The 13,575-nt window shown below is 46.1% G+C and overlaps 1 protein-coding gene and 1 pseudogene across 5 annotated transcripts in view; one reads left to right on the forward strand and one right to left on the reverse strand.

Moving 5' to 3' along the window:
• Nucleotides 1-13,575, forward strand: part of Arhgef18 (Rho/Rac guanine nucleotide exchange factor 18) — a 103,927-nt gene that overhangs the window by 63,596 nt on the left and 26,756 nt on the right. For 2 of the 4 annotated variants that reach the window (XM_029480390.1, XM_021169406.2), the window contains one exon: nt 11,950-12,091. In XM_029480390.1, the coding sequence (XP_029336250.1) occupies nt 11,950-12,091 (142 nt within the window). Of the gene's footprint in view, nt 1-7,346; nt 7,595-11,099; nt 11,162-11,949; nt 12,092-13,575 lie in introns of those variants that run through there. The other 2 variants (XM_029480388.1, XM_029480389.1) reach the window with 2 other exon arrangements.
• Nucleotides 6,819-7,254, reverse strand: LOC110300066 (annotated as a pseudogene). The gene has a single exon (XR_002378543.1). The product of XR_002378543.1 is annotated as a transforming acidic coiled-coil-containing protein 3 pseudogene (transcript).

Raw genomic sequence — 13,575 nt, forward strand, 5'->3', positions numbered from 1 at the left:
GGAGCGCTTCTCAGCCTGTAACAGGAATCTTCCCCAAAGAGTAGATGACGGTATCAATGGTGCCTCTGTGTGGAGGGACCAGTTTTTGCTGTTGCCCCACCCCACATACACTTTTGTTTTCTCTAGAGTGGCCTTTTTTACAGAAAACTGGACATTTCCATTCCAGAGCCACTTCCTTGGAGTGGCATCAGCGGGCCAGTAAGATTACTAGAACCTGTAGACTGGAAGGAGATGAGTGGCTTCCATATTTGTTTCTTTAAGATACTCATTTCCAGGCCTGGGATAGTGTAGGACATTTGCCTAGCATCAGCCTGGACTTCTTCCCTCCACGGGACAAAAGGTTGACAGTTTTCTTTGTTCTTTCTTATTTACATTTTTATTTATTACTGTTGTGGGGGAGGTGGTGTGCATGCCATACTGGGGATGTGGAGGTCAGAGGACAACTTGCTTGCAGGAATGTTTCCTTTCGATCATGTGGGTCCTAGAAATCAAACTCAGGTTGCTGGGCTTGACCCTAAGCACCTTCATCCACATTGGGCATTCTCCAGCTGGACTTGAGCGGTAGCAGTGCTCCTGCCTGGAACACCCTCTCCAAGTGCTCTAGCATTACAGATATGCCTCCTTTAAAACATTGGTGATTCTAGAAGCTTCTGTGTTCTGGGATTATACATTAAAGGTTACAACTGACAAAGATCACTGAGTGCTTCATACTGGTCTTCAGGTAATTAACTACCTGATTGCGTAAGGTGCCATATACATAAATAAGAAAAAAAAAGTCTTTGTGGCCAGTGAAGTAGATGACTCAGCAAGTGAAGGTTCTGGTCACAAAGGTTAATGAGTTCCCACATGGCAGATGGAAAGAATGAATTAACTCCCACCAATTGTCGTCTGACCTCCATACCCGCGTCATGGTATACACACAGAGAGATGCACACTACATAAAAACTTTAAGTCATCCTGAAAGCAGCCTGTTGTCTGTTAACAGAGAGTGAGTGGGTTTTCTTATCCCTCTGTCGTTTTCACTGTTGGCTTAGTCCCCTCCCCCTCCTCTCTGGGTCCTTTGCAGAAACAGCTCTGTGTCAGTCACACAAGTGCTACCGCCACCAGGACCTGCAGATCAATCCCGCCTCTCGGCAGGGAGGGCAGACAGTGCTAATTGGGCTCTAGAGTAACTTTTGTTTTCCCTTCCCAGCACTGGAGATCCAGACCAGGGCTTTTGTGAATGCCTGGCAAGCAAGCTGCCCATCCAGATCAGCTTTTTCCACCTTTTAAGAAGGGGTCTCAGGGAGGCTAGGATGGGTCTCCAGTTTGATATGTAGCTGAGGATGTCCTTGAACTCTTGATCCATCTGCCTCTACCTTCTGAGTCGGGGTAGATTACAGGCATGTGCTACCATGCCTTGCTTATTCAATGATGGGATTGAATGAACCCAGGAATTCAGGTCCCAGGGCTTCCTAAAGGCTAGGCAAGTATTAGACCGGTGAGCTACATCCCCATCCCCCCAAATTGTCTTTAGAGATAGTTTTAGGCAACAGCAAGCTAAATTTCCCTGTGTGGCCAGATCTAAACCACACTCACACTCCCCACCATGGCTGTCTGCTTTAGGAAAGCAGGCATCAGGTGATGTTTTCTTGTCTCAGAGCTGAATGACTAATGCAGGTGGAATGATGGGCTTCAGATCAGAAAGATGGCAGCTTCCAACCCAGCTGTGAGTGTGTGTTTGCCTAGCAGCTTTATTGAGGCACAGTTCACATACTGCCCCAGCTGGTCACTTAAGTATGCACCCAGTGGCTTTTAGTGACCATAATCAAGTTTAGAACTTCCAGAGGTGGACTGGAAATGTAGCTCAGTGGGTAGAGCATTTATTTCTTCAGCATGCACGGAGCAAGCCCTGGGTTCCATCCCCAGCACAGCATAAACTGTCAGTCATCCCCAGTACTAAGGAGGTGGAGGCAGGAGGATCAGGAGTTTGATACCAGCATGGGATACATGTTCAAGATTATCTTCCTGGACCTTGCCCAGCCTAGACATTGCCTATCCATGCATTCATGCAAACAGCAGTCTTTTGAGTTTGATTTCTAAATATTTGGGGGGTTTTATTATTATTATTATTACTTACTATTATGTGCGTGTGGATACATGTGCACCATTACACGTGTGTGGAGAGCAGAGGAAACTTCCGGAGGTTTGTCCTCTCTTTGCACCTCGTCAAGGGAGGGGTTTCTCCACCACTCTGCTTTCTGCTCCAGGGAGCTGGCCTGAACCCGCCTCCCATCTTGCTATAGGATTTGGTGAAGTTACACCCAACTTTCATTGTAAGATTAATTTTATTTTAGAGCATGTGAATGTGTGTGGGTGTGTGTACATGTATGTTTGTGCTCAAGAAAGCGTGGGGTTTCCAGGTCTCCTGGAGCTGGAGTTACAGATGGTTACGAACCACCCGGTGTATGTGCTGGTAACCAAACTCAGGTCTTTTGCAGGAGCAGTGCATGCTCTTGACCACTGAGCCATCTCTTTAGCCCCAAATTTAGCTTTTCCACACACTCGATTTGTCAGGCATCAAGCACTTTTCCCCACTGAGCCTTTTTGCTGGACCTGACTTGCCTCCAGAGCATGGTTGTGTTTCTTCAATAGCTGGATAGTATTTCCCTGGCTACATTGGACCACACTGGAGTCAGCTGTTGACCAGTGGCTTGGTGGATGATTGAGCAGTTTCTACTTCTGACTTCCAGGGACTGCACTGCTGTGAACGGTCCATTTTTGCACAGCTTTAACACATATCCAGGAGTGTGATTACAGCGTTTTGTGGGAGTGTGGATGTGCACGTGGCACTCACCCGTCCTTGTGCACGCAGAAGCCAGAGGTCAGCGTCCAGCACCTTCCTCAGCCAGTCTCCACCTCAGTTTTTCTTAAAATTTATTTTATGTGTATGAATGTTTGCCTCCATGTCTGTATATGTGTACTGTTTAGGTAGAGGAGCCTATGGAGGCCTAAACAGGAGGTCAGATTCTCTGGAACTGGAGTTGCAAATGGTTGTATCTGTGCACCACGAGTGCTCAGTGCCATTCTAAGGAGGCCAGACGTAGGCATCAGATTCCCTGAGAGCTGGAGTCACATGGTTTGTAAGCTGTCATTCAGGTCAGGGAATCTTTTTGTTTTGTTTGTGTCTCGATTTTTCCCTGTGTAGTTCTGGAACTTGCTCTGTAAGCTAGTTTGTCCTGGAATTTGCCCTGTAGACAGGGCTGGTCTTGAACTCAGAGATACGGCTGCTCTCTGCTTCCCAAGTACTGAGAAATTAAAAGCATGTACCACCACTGCCCCACTTGGGTTGGGGGATCTTAACCTAGGTTCTCTGGAAGAGCAGCCAGTGCCTTGCCTGCTGAGTGTCTCAAGCCCCTCCACCTTGACTTTGAGACACATTCTCCCCCTGACCTTGAAGTTCATTATTTTGGCTACCCTAGCCAGCTGTCCAGCAAAGTCTTGCTGTCTGCACATGACAACACAGGTTCCAGGCATGCACAGCTTTTACGAGAATGCTGGTGACACACACACACAGTTCTCTTGCTTTCACTGCAAGCATTCCTAACCTGCTGAGCCAATTCTTTTAACATTTTCCAAAGCAGCACAAGGCTTCCATCCTGTGTAGCATGGTAAATGCTGTTTAAAAGAAGTGAGAAGCCGGGCGTGGTGGCGCACGCCTTTAATCCCAGCACTTGGGAGGCAGAGGCAGGCGGATTTCTGAGTTCGAGGCCAGCCTGGTCTACAAAGTGAGTGCCAGGACAGCCAGGGCTACACAGAGAAACCCTGTCTCGAAAAAAACCAAAAAAAAAAAAAAAAGAAGTGAGAGAGAGACGCATGGTTTCACTTGTCCCAGCAGGCAGACCTCCAGGTCTCTGGGCCACTGGTGTGTGGAGAATGGCTGGGACCTGTTTGATAAGGTGTGATATAAGACATGCAACCACTGGAGGAACTGTCACAGAGGAAGCTTAGCTCACAACTGACTAGAAACAGGCAGCACAGCACTGCATACAGGGCATACTAGGAGCAAAGCAGAAATGTAGACAAAATCCTCAAGTGTAGCTTTTTCTAGAAGAAGCAAGAATGGACAGGGTTCAGATTGATAGGTGGGGAGAGGGTGTCCAATGACTCTTTCATGGGAGTTGCCTAAGACCATCAGAAAACACAGATATTGACATCACAGTTCCTATCAGTAGCAAGATTACAGTTATGAAGTATCAATGGAAATAATTTTATATTGGGGAGAAGGGGCAGTAATATGGTGAATTAGTTAAACCAGTTTGGCTCCAAGTAGGTCATACACACCACACCTGCCCAAGAGCTCTTTGGATTCACAAATGAAAGACACACACACACATGCCAGCTGATTTTGATATGCCTTGACTAGCTCAATGGCCAGGCACTTCTTAAACCTCCCCGTGGCACATGCTTCCTTCTGGTATTCCTGGCTCAACACCTTCCAAATCTATATTTCATCTTTGCTGCCCTTTTACCTTCTGGCTCCCATTGGGAAGGTTGAGAGCCTTGCCTTATAGTCTAGTACTTGGCTTTGAGATGATAGAAGCAGACAGAATGTAGCCTAGAGTACAGTTGGGAAAGAAGGTGGGTGGGAACCAATGGTGTCCTGAGAGACTGAAGCAGGAGGATTGTCTTGAGTTCAAAGCCAACATGGAGCCTCAGGTCAGCCAGGGCTACCGAGTATGGTTCACGGTAATGGCAACTCCTGTTACTGACAGAAGAAGTTTATGGAAGGGAGGTATCTTCATTGCATTTCGCTCCTGTGATAAGCATCTTAGGGGAGAAAGGGATTTGTTTCAGCTTACAGTTACAGGTTGAAGTCCTGGAAAGCCAGTCCACTAGTCACATCCCACCTACACTCAAGAGCAGAGAGAAACAAGCAAATGCAGGCAGACTGACTTGCCTGCCTGTGTTTAGCCTTCTGTCTGCACTCTTACACAGGTCAGGACCCCTGCCTAGGGAGTAGCATTACTTGCAGTAGGCTGGACCACCCCCACCCCCAGACACAACCACAGGCCCATCCAGTGTGATGGTTCCTCATTGAGACTCTTCCCAGGTGACTGATTGTAGGTTATATGCCCAGTAAACGATTAGATTAAAGCCAAGCATCGTGAGAAACTTGTGGCTGCAGGAGCAACAAGCTTGTGAGGTAGCTATCAGAGCATGCTGATCACCCACAGCTACATAGACCCTGCCTGTGAGTGTTGACTATGGCTTGGCCACTTTGTGTAGTATTAAATATTAATTAATAAATCCTGTCACAGAGTGGTACCCACCTCAGTAGCTTATGTTCCAGAGTGAAAGACACATACACAGCCTTTACATTTTAATATGCTTTAAATAGCACAATAGTGGGGCCACTGCCTAACTTCCACTGCTGCTAGAATCTACCTCCCGCTGATAATGAGTTACTACTTACTTAAGTCTGTGTTCTATCTTGGTTGCTCTAGACCCAGTTGGGCAGCACTCTAAGCCGAGTTCTCCTGGCTCCTTCACATGACTGCCATGCCTCTCTGTCTCACACCCTTCTCAGGCATGGCGTTGTCTCTCCTCTCCTCCACATTCTCCTGGATGATCACCTCCTCCTCCTTTTCCTCCTCTTCCTCCTCCACCACCACCCACCGACCCACCCCAGGAATCATAAAATCTCGCCTCTGTCCTCCCCAGTTATTGGCTGGTGGCATCTTTATTTTCCAATCAGAACCAACTAGGGGCAGGTTCCCAGAAGCTACGTGCAGCACTCTCCTGTAAGCAGTTTTGTGGGGAACATGATTAGCAGTAATACAGGCAGCTACGACTTTCCATATGAGAGATATGTGGGTATTTCCATATGAGAGATATGTGGGTATTTCCATATGAGAGATATGTGGGTATTTTTTTTTAAGTTTACATTTATTTAGTGACTGATTTGTGGGCACAAATGCAGTGCAACAGCTTGTGGAAGTCAAAAGACAATTTTCCACAGTTGGTTCTAATTCTACCATGTGGGTCTCAGGGCTCAAAATCGGGTCACCACGTTCAGGGTCACCACGTTCTACAGCAAGTGCCTTTGCTCAGAGAGCCATCTCAGGCCTCAGTGTGAGTCTTTTATTGTCTCTAGGGATTGGCTTGCCTTGGTACTTGAGAAAGATTGGTCCCACCAGGAAATGTAAATCCCAAAGAATCAAAAGCATGAAGCCCCAGTATAAAAAAAAAAATACAGAGAGATGGCTCAGTGGTTAAGAGCACTGACTACTCTTCCAGAGGTCCTGAGTTCAATACCCAGCAACCACATGGTGGCTTACAACCATCTGTAATGGGATCTGATGCCCTCTTCTGGTGTGTCTGAAGAGAGTGACAGTATACTCACATACATAAAATAAATACATTTTTTAAAAAATTAAAGGCACAATTCATACAACTGTTTAAGGCAGAGCTCCTGGCTCATAATTTGTTTTCATGGCTGCAAACATTACAAAGAGAGTCATTTTGGACCCATCCACCATAAGATATAAATACTTGTGCTAGCGGGCTGGCTCAGAGGATAAGAGCAGTGCTTTTGGCAGGATCAGAGTTTGGTTCTCGGCACTGAACTGGTGGCTTACAACATTCTATAACTCCAGTTCCAGAGGATCTGATATCTTCTTCTGGCCTCCACAGGTATCAGTCATGAACTTGGTACACAGATGCACATGCAGGCAAAATACTAATATGCATTTTTTTTTGAGTTTGATATTAAACTTTAGTCTTTTCAAAATAAAGTAATTTAGAAATGAACAGAGGTTAAATAAACCACACGTAAGAGATAAATCAGACAGATAAGGAAATAAATGGGCAGACAGACAGAAGAGCGCTGGTTATAGCTGGCTGTGCTCAGATCTTCTCCATTTTAGAGATGAGGTCATCACAGATCCGGGTCAGCTCATCAATTTCTTTTGTCTTCTGCTCCAGAGTCATCTCCAGTGAGTGGTTCTGCATTTGTGCCTTCCTCAGGCTTGCCTGCAAAGCCAGTGCCTCTGCTTGGGCCTTGCTGTGTACCTGGGCGATCTCCTCACTTGCCAGCCTGAGCTTTTCTTCTGCATGGATCTTCAGTGCCTGGTACCTCTGGCCTTCTTTTTCAATCTTCACTATGCATTCCTCAACATACTTCTTCAGTGACTCTTCATTCTTCTGGTAGCCTACAATCACTTCATTTTGGTCATTTTGTAATCCAAAAGGAGCCTCACACTTATTGGTCATGTTAGGACTTAAGATCCTGTGTGTCTGTGGATCCCGAGGTGGTGTCTGGAACGTCACATTTGTGGCCTTAGCCAGGCTCTGGGGTGGTACATTTTCTTTCTGTGACAGACAAAGAACAGATGATCTGCCGGTAAGTTCTGGTGGCAAAAAATGGAAGTCACAGCACTGTGAACTCTTTTCATTGGGCACATTTTCGTCATTTAAGACATGCAGACTCATTCTGACTACGGTTGCCGAGCCCTGGGCCCGCGCGGACGCCTACCGCAAGGGAGGAGCGCTGTACCCGCTTCGCGCTAGGAAAACGGAGCAGGAGAAACCGAGCCGAAAGAATCCCAACAAGGTCCGCTACGCCCGCCCCAGATTCAAATACGGAAAGTTGGCGTTCCACAGCCAATCAGCACGTTGCCTAATATGCATTTTTAAAAATACATTATTATAAACAAATACTTTACATTGCATTCTACATTATACAAAGAGCATTTAAGTGTGCTGCAGTACTTTCAGTGTTGGTGATAGTTTTTGCTTGGAGGATTGTTTGTTTATGACAGCGTCTCACTATGTAGTCCTGGCTGATCTTGAAGTTGCTATGTCAAGCAGGCTGGCCTTGAACTCAAATATCTACTTGCCTCTGCTTTCTGAAGTGCTGAGATAAAAGGAATGCACTACCACACTCTGTCTGTTCTAATAGTTTATTTTACTGTTATTGTTTGCTGTCTGCTGTACTGGGGAAACTGAGGTCTCAGTTTGGGTCTATGGTCTCATTAGTAAAAGGATTTTTTTAATGGGCTTGAAGCGCAAAGATAATTTTATTTTGAGAAAAATGGGGGCTGAAGGGATGGCTCAGTGGCTTAGACTGTGTGCTGCTCATACAGAGGACCTGAGTTCAGTTCCCAGCACACAATAGGACACAGCTCTCAGTGTCCTAACTCCAGCTCCAGCACAGCTCACGTTCTCCTCTGGCCTCCTTAGGAACCACTTACATACACACATACTATACATAAACAGAAAATAACCATCAGAGCTTTAGAGTTTGAAGGGAAACTGCAGACAACTATAAACAGTACACCTGAGGAACAGAGAAAGAAAGAACACTGTGCCTTTTGCAGTGGAGGTCAGCAAGTCCCTGCATGGTGGAGGACATGGAGAGCTTCAGAGAGAAACTGAAAAGCCCAGAGCAACCAGGAAAGGGAGCTTGGACTTTCGGCCGGTATCCCAAGGAAAAGGAAAAAAACAAAGAATGGTAAACATTTCGAGGACTCAGAACTCCACCACCGGCTGCACTGAGGGAGGGGCTCCTTCATTAATGGCACAATTTACCTTTCCTTCCCTGTAGCATGAGTGACAAGCCAAGCTGACAAAGAAGATAATATGGTCTGCGATGTTTTGGGTAGCTTATAATGCCAGGTCTCCTCCCAGGGACAGAAGAATGGATAACTTAGATGCTATTCTAGCTTGACCAGGAGGAAATAGCTTTACGTTAATGGGGCTTTGATTTAAAAACTAAGAAGTAACTTCCCTTTCTGGTGTTGGGAGGTGAGGAACGGCAGGACAGGACACAATGCAGGAACAGATGGACAGGAGGTAGGCTCATCCTCAGTGATCTCCAAGGTAGCTGTTAGTCCTTGTAACAGGTAGGGATCAAACCCTGGGCCTTGAGCATGCTAGGAAACACTCTACCATCAAGCCGCACCTCCAGCCTTTTGTTTTAGGTTCTTGTTTGTTTAGTTTGTTTTAATGTTTTCAACTGATGGAGGCAAAGCTTGTTTATACATGCACTCATGTGTAGGTCAGAGGTCAACTTGCAGGAGTCAACTCTTCCCTTCCACTATGTGGGTCCAGGGGATTGAGGGAATCAAAATCAGGTCATCAGGATTGGTACCAAAGGGACCTTACCCACTGAGTTATCTCACTAGCCCTTTTAGTGTACTTTATGCGTATGCACTCCTGTATAGGTATATATTAGTGTGCATAATGCATATGTGTGTATGCATGCATGTACAAGTATATGGTGCTGTGTTTGATGGGTGTGTGTATGCCTGTGTGCCCAGCTATGTGGCAGTATCCTTTGTGTGTGTGCGCGTGTGCACGCATGCATGTACAGGTCTATGGTGGTGTGTCTCAGATCTCTTAAAACTGGAGTTAGGGGCTGGAGAGATGGCTCAGTGGGTAAGAGCACCCGACTGCTCTTCCGAAGGTCCAGAGTTCTAATCCCAGCAACCACATGGTGGCTCACAACCATCCGTAATGAGATCTGGCGCCCTCTTCTGGAGTGTCTGAAGACAGCTACAGTGTACTTACATGTAATAAATAAATAAATCTTAAAAAAAAAAAAAAGAAAAGAAAAGAAACTGGAGTTAGTTACAGGTGGTTGTGAGCCACCATGAAGGTACTGGGAACTGAACCTGTATCCTCTGCAAGAAAAGCTAGTACTCTTAGCCACTGAGCTACCTTTCCAAGCCCTTTGTCCTTTTGTTTTTGAGACAGGCTGACCTTAAACTTGTGAACCTCCTGTCTCATTGTCCTCAGCATTTGGATTACAGGTTCCCAAGGCCCACCATTAGCAATATGTATAAACATTCTTTGGAGCTGGCCGTTCCTAGATGATATTTGTACTTTCTTTTCTCTGAACAGCATGAAAGCAGAATCTGTTCAACTTTGGGTCAGACCTTAGTTCAGGAACTAGCTAGCCATGCTAAGAGGCCCAGCAGAGGCCGCCATTCAGGTTTGTCCCATACTTGTGTGTTTAAATCATCATGGCCTTGGGTGGGGTTTGGTATGGTGTACGAATAGCAGGAAATTCCTGCCCTGCCCTGAGCCACTTCCATTTATGATTTTTTTGGGGTGTGTGTGCATTGGTGACATCTACGTGGCCAACATCTACCATAATAATTACAGTTGTCAGACTTTTATTAACTTGACATCAGAACATTTGAGGCAGGGGTCAGTGACATCCCCACTATGCCAGGCTGATAAACATATTGAATGCTATAAGAGCTGGCTCAGTGCCTCAGCTGGTAGATCACTTGGCTTAGTGGATATGAAGCCCTGGGTTCCATGTCCAGCAGCCAGGAAAAGGTATGGTGGTACACAGCTGTGATCCTCGTGCTTGGGAGACAGAGGCAGGACTTTCAGAAGTATGAAACTGTTCTTGGCTACTGAGTTCCAGGCCTGCCAAGGCTACACAGAGAGACCCTGTCTCAAAGGGGGAAAATAAAAGGGTATTTTTTATTTAATAAATAATAAATAAAAAGTATTATTTAAATATGAAATAAAAAATAAAAATTAAAGGATGAATTTTAATTGAAAATATTTGTAACATGTAGTCATTCATATCTTAAGCTTCCTTCATGACCTCTCTGTCAGAAAATTTCCAATGTATCCTTAGTCTTTTTGTTGTTGTTGTTTTATTTTCGAGATAGGGTTTCTCTATATAGCCCTGCTATCCTGGAACAAGACAGAGACAGAGAGAGATTTGTCTGGCCAGTGGTTTTGGAGTCTAGAGCAACAGCACCCAGCAAGGGTCTTCCTGCTATTTCACCACATGGAAGAGAAGGGCAGGCTAGAGAGCTAAAAAGAAGTGTACTTTTTCTTAACCAAATAAATCCTGAGAGGGTTGGGGCAGGCATGGTTCAGGGGTAGAACCCCTGCCTGGAATTCTCCAGTGAGGGTTGGGGTGGGGAAAGCTCAGAGAGAGTGAGCTGGAGAACACTTACCTAGAATCTCTTAGTGAGGAATTAGGGTGTGGTTCAGTCATACAGACCTGCGAGTGAGCAAGAGAGCATGCACACTGTCTTGGATTTCATCCCCAGTGTGGCTGTTTTGTGTTAAACCTTTTTTTTTTTCAGTCAGTGGGAAGGAAACATTGCCATCAGTGGGTGCATGGATCCTCCTGTCCAGACCCTAAAAAGTAAGCAGTTGGAATAAATAACTGTTCAGAACTCCTATGTGTGTTGGATGTGTCCATAAAACAGAATAATGAGCCTCAGATATAACCTGATGTTAGAATCCTGCCCTACAGCAGGACTGATGAGCACAGCCAGCTAAGTCAGCATCGTGCCTCCAGGTCTGTGGGTCTCTGCATTATCCTCATGTCTGATCTCAGATCAATTATCATTCTGAATGTAGTGTCTGTGCCAAACACGCCAAGTGCAAAGCTCCCAGTAGTAGATTATTTGCTGTGAACACAAGCTGTCCTCTGCCGTTGCCCCCTGCAAAGAGCAAGCAGAGTGTGGGAGAGCCGTTCCTTTTTTTTTTTTTTTTTAATTGTTACCCAAAGAGAAAATTCTGTGCCATTTGTACACCACACAGTCACGGTAGGGGCCAGTTTCCAGCACACCAGCCCCACTGCTCTAGCCAATACAGCAGGGGGAGGCACAGCTTCTTTTTCTAGAAGGATCCCACCCAAGGCATCAAAACCAGAACAGCACAGTCTGGGTACAGTACCAGGCACCAGCATGGGGACCACACACTCTAAGGGTGGCGACAGGCGGGGGTCAGTCCCTGGCCACCCCGAGCTGCCCTTCTATGGCTCTCTCCCCAAGAAATGGAACGAGAATGTCTTCTTGGATAATGAGCTATTGACCTCCAAGATTCTGTCGGTGCTGAGGCCCCAGACAGAGCGAGGCTTCAGGACAAGCAACCTCCGCTACCCTGCCCACTTTCTCAGCTCCAGCCCTGTATTTGCCTCTGTTGCAGCCTCCCTGAAGGAGCACCCTCGGACCACACTTCTGTCTGATGGCAGCAGCCCAGCTCCTTCCAGGAATGTCGGCATGACCGTCTCTCAGAAAGGGGGTCTCCAGCCAACACCGAGCCCAGCTGGATCTGGGGTGCGACTTGGGTAAGCTAGGGGGGGCAGAGGGTACCTTTATGCTGGCAGGTGCACTCACAGGGGGAGAGAAAAGAAACTCATTTATGCCCCATGGTAATGATTATTAACACATGCTTTCTAAGTCCTGGTGTTGTTTAAAATTTATCATTATCAGAGCGGCCTTAACAGCCTAGGTTGGTCTAGTACTCACACAGTATAGTCAAAGATGACCTTAAACCTGTCTTTCTAGATTGCATTTATTTATTTGTGTAGATGTATTGGGGCACATGTGCCACAGCAGACATGGGGGTTAGAGGACGCCTCTGAGGAGTTGGTTCTCTCCTGCTGTTTGGGATCCAGGGATTGAACTTAATTATCAGTCTTGAAGGCAAGCACCCTTACTAGCTGAGCTATCTCACTGGTGTGCATTTTCTTTTTGGTTTTGATATTTTGTTTTGTTTTGTTTCAGTTTTTTGAGACAAGGTTTCTCTGTATAGCCCTGGCTGACCTCAAACTCAGAGATCCACCTGCCTCTGCCTCCCAAGTGCTGGGATTAACAGTATGTGCCACCTATCACTGGCTATGTTTTCTTTTTGTAAAACCAGTGCATACCTGATTATGTTCAGCCGCGGGTAGAGGCAGTTTGTGTACCATACTGGTTTGGCATCCCTGGACAGGGCTTACTCCTATTCCCAAGACGTGCTCTGTGTCTATGCCTCTCTTGGCTTCACAGTACATCAAGATGGTTCGAACATAGGACCAGAAGCATTGACTTAGAGCCACAGCATAACATAATGGTTATGTGCACTGATGAGTAGCTGGGGAAAGGGGCTGATATTCTTTTCCCTTTGTAAAAAGTCTCTCCTGTTACCCATTGCTGTGAGGCTGTGTATCCTGTAAGTGATCACTAGTAAAGGCAGGGGCAATTGGGTACTCCTGCACACAGACTTACTGAGTCATCTTACTACTTCATCAGTAGCTGAGCATGTGCTCTGCCACACCCCCAGCTGCTACAATATTTTTAAATTTCCAGAAAATGTGAGCAAGTAGCAGAGTCTCCAGACTCCTTCCCTAGCCTACCCAGCAACACACACAGACACAGTTGCCTCTGTTGTTAAGCCAGTAAAGCACATCTGTTACAGTCACACCACCAGCTGCTACATCTGTACATCTGTTACAGTCGCACCACCAGCTGATACATCTGTACATCTGTTACAGTCGCACCACCAGCTGATACATGGAACAACCTAAACTAAGTGAAGCTTTAGTCAGTAGTCCAGGCTTTTCCCCTAATGTGGTCTCTCTGAAGACTCACCTAGAATTCCCAATTATGTTTCTCAACTTCTTTCCCTTCTTCCCTCCTCTTCTTCCACATTTCCTTCCCCTCTTCCTCTCCCTGAGGGTGGAATCCAGGGCCTTGAGCATCCTGAGCAAGCACCCTTAACACTACACTGTATCCGTAACCAAAAGTTTCCTCTTTTTTTTTTTTTTTTTTTTTTTTTTTTTTTTTTTTT

Source organism: Mus caroli, chromosome 8, assembly GCF_900094665.2.
Source record: "Mus caroli chromosome 8, CAROLI_EIJ_v1.1, whole genome shotgun sequence".
Taxonomy (NCBI): Eukaryota; Metazoa; Chordata; class Mammalia; order Rodentia; family Muridae; genus Mus; species Mus caroli.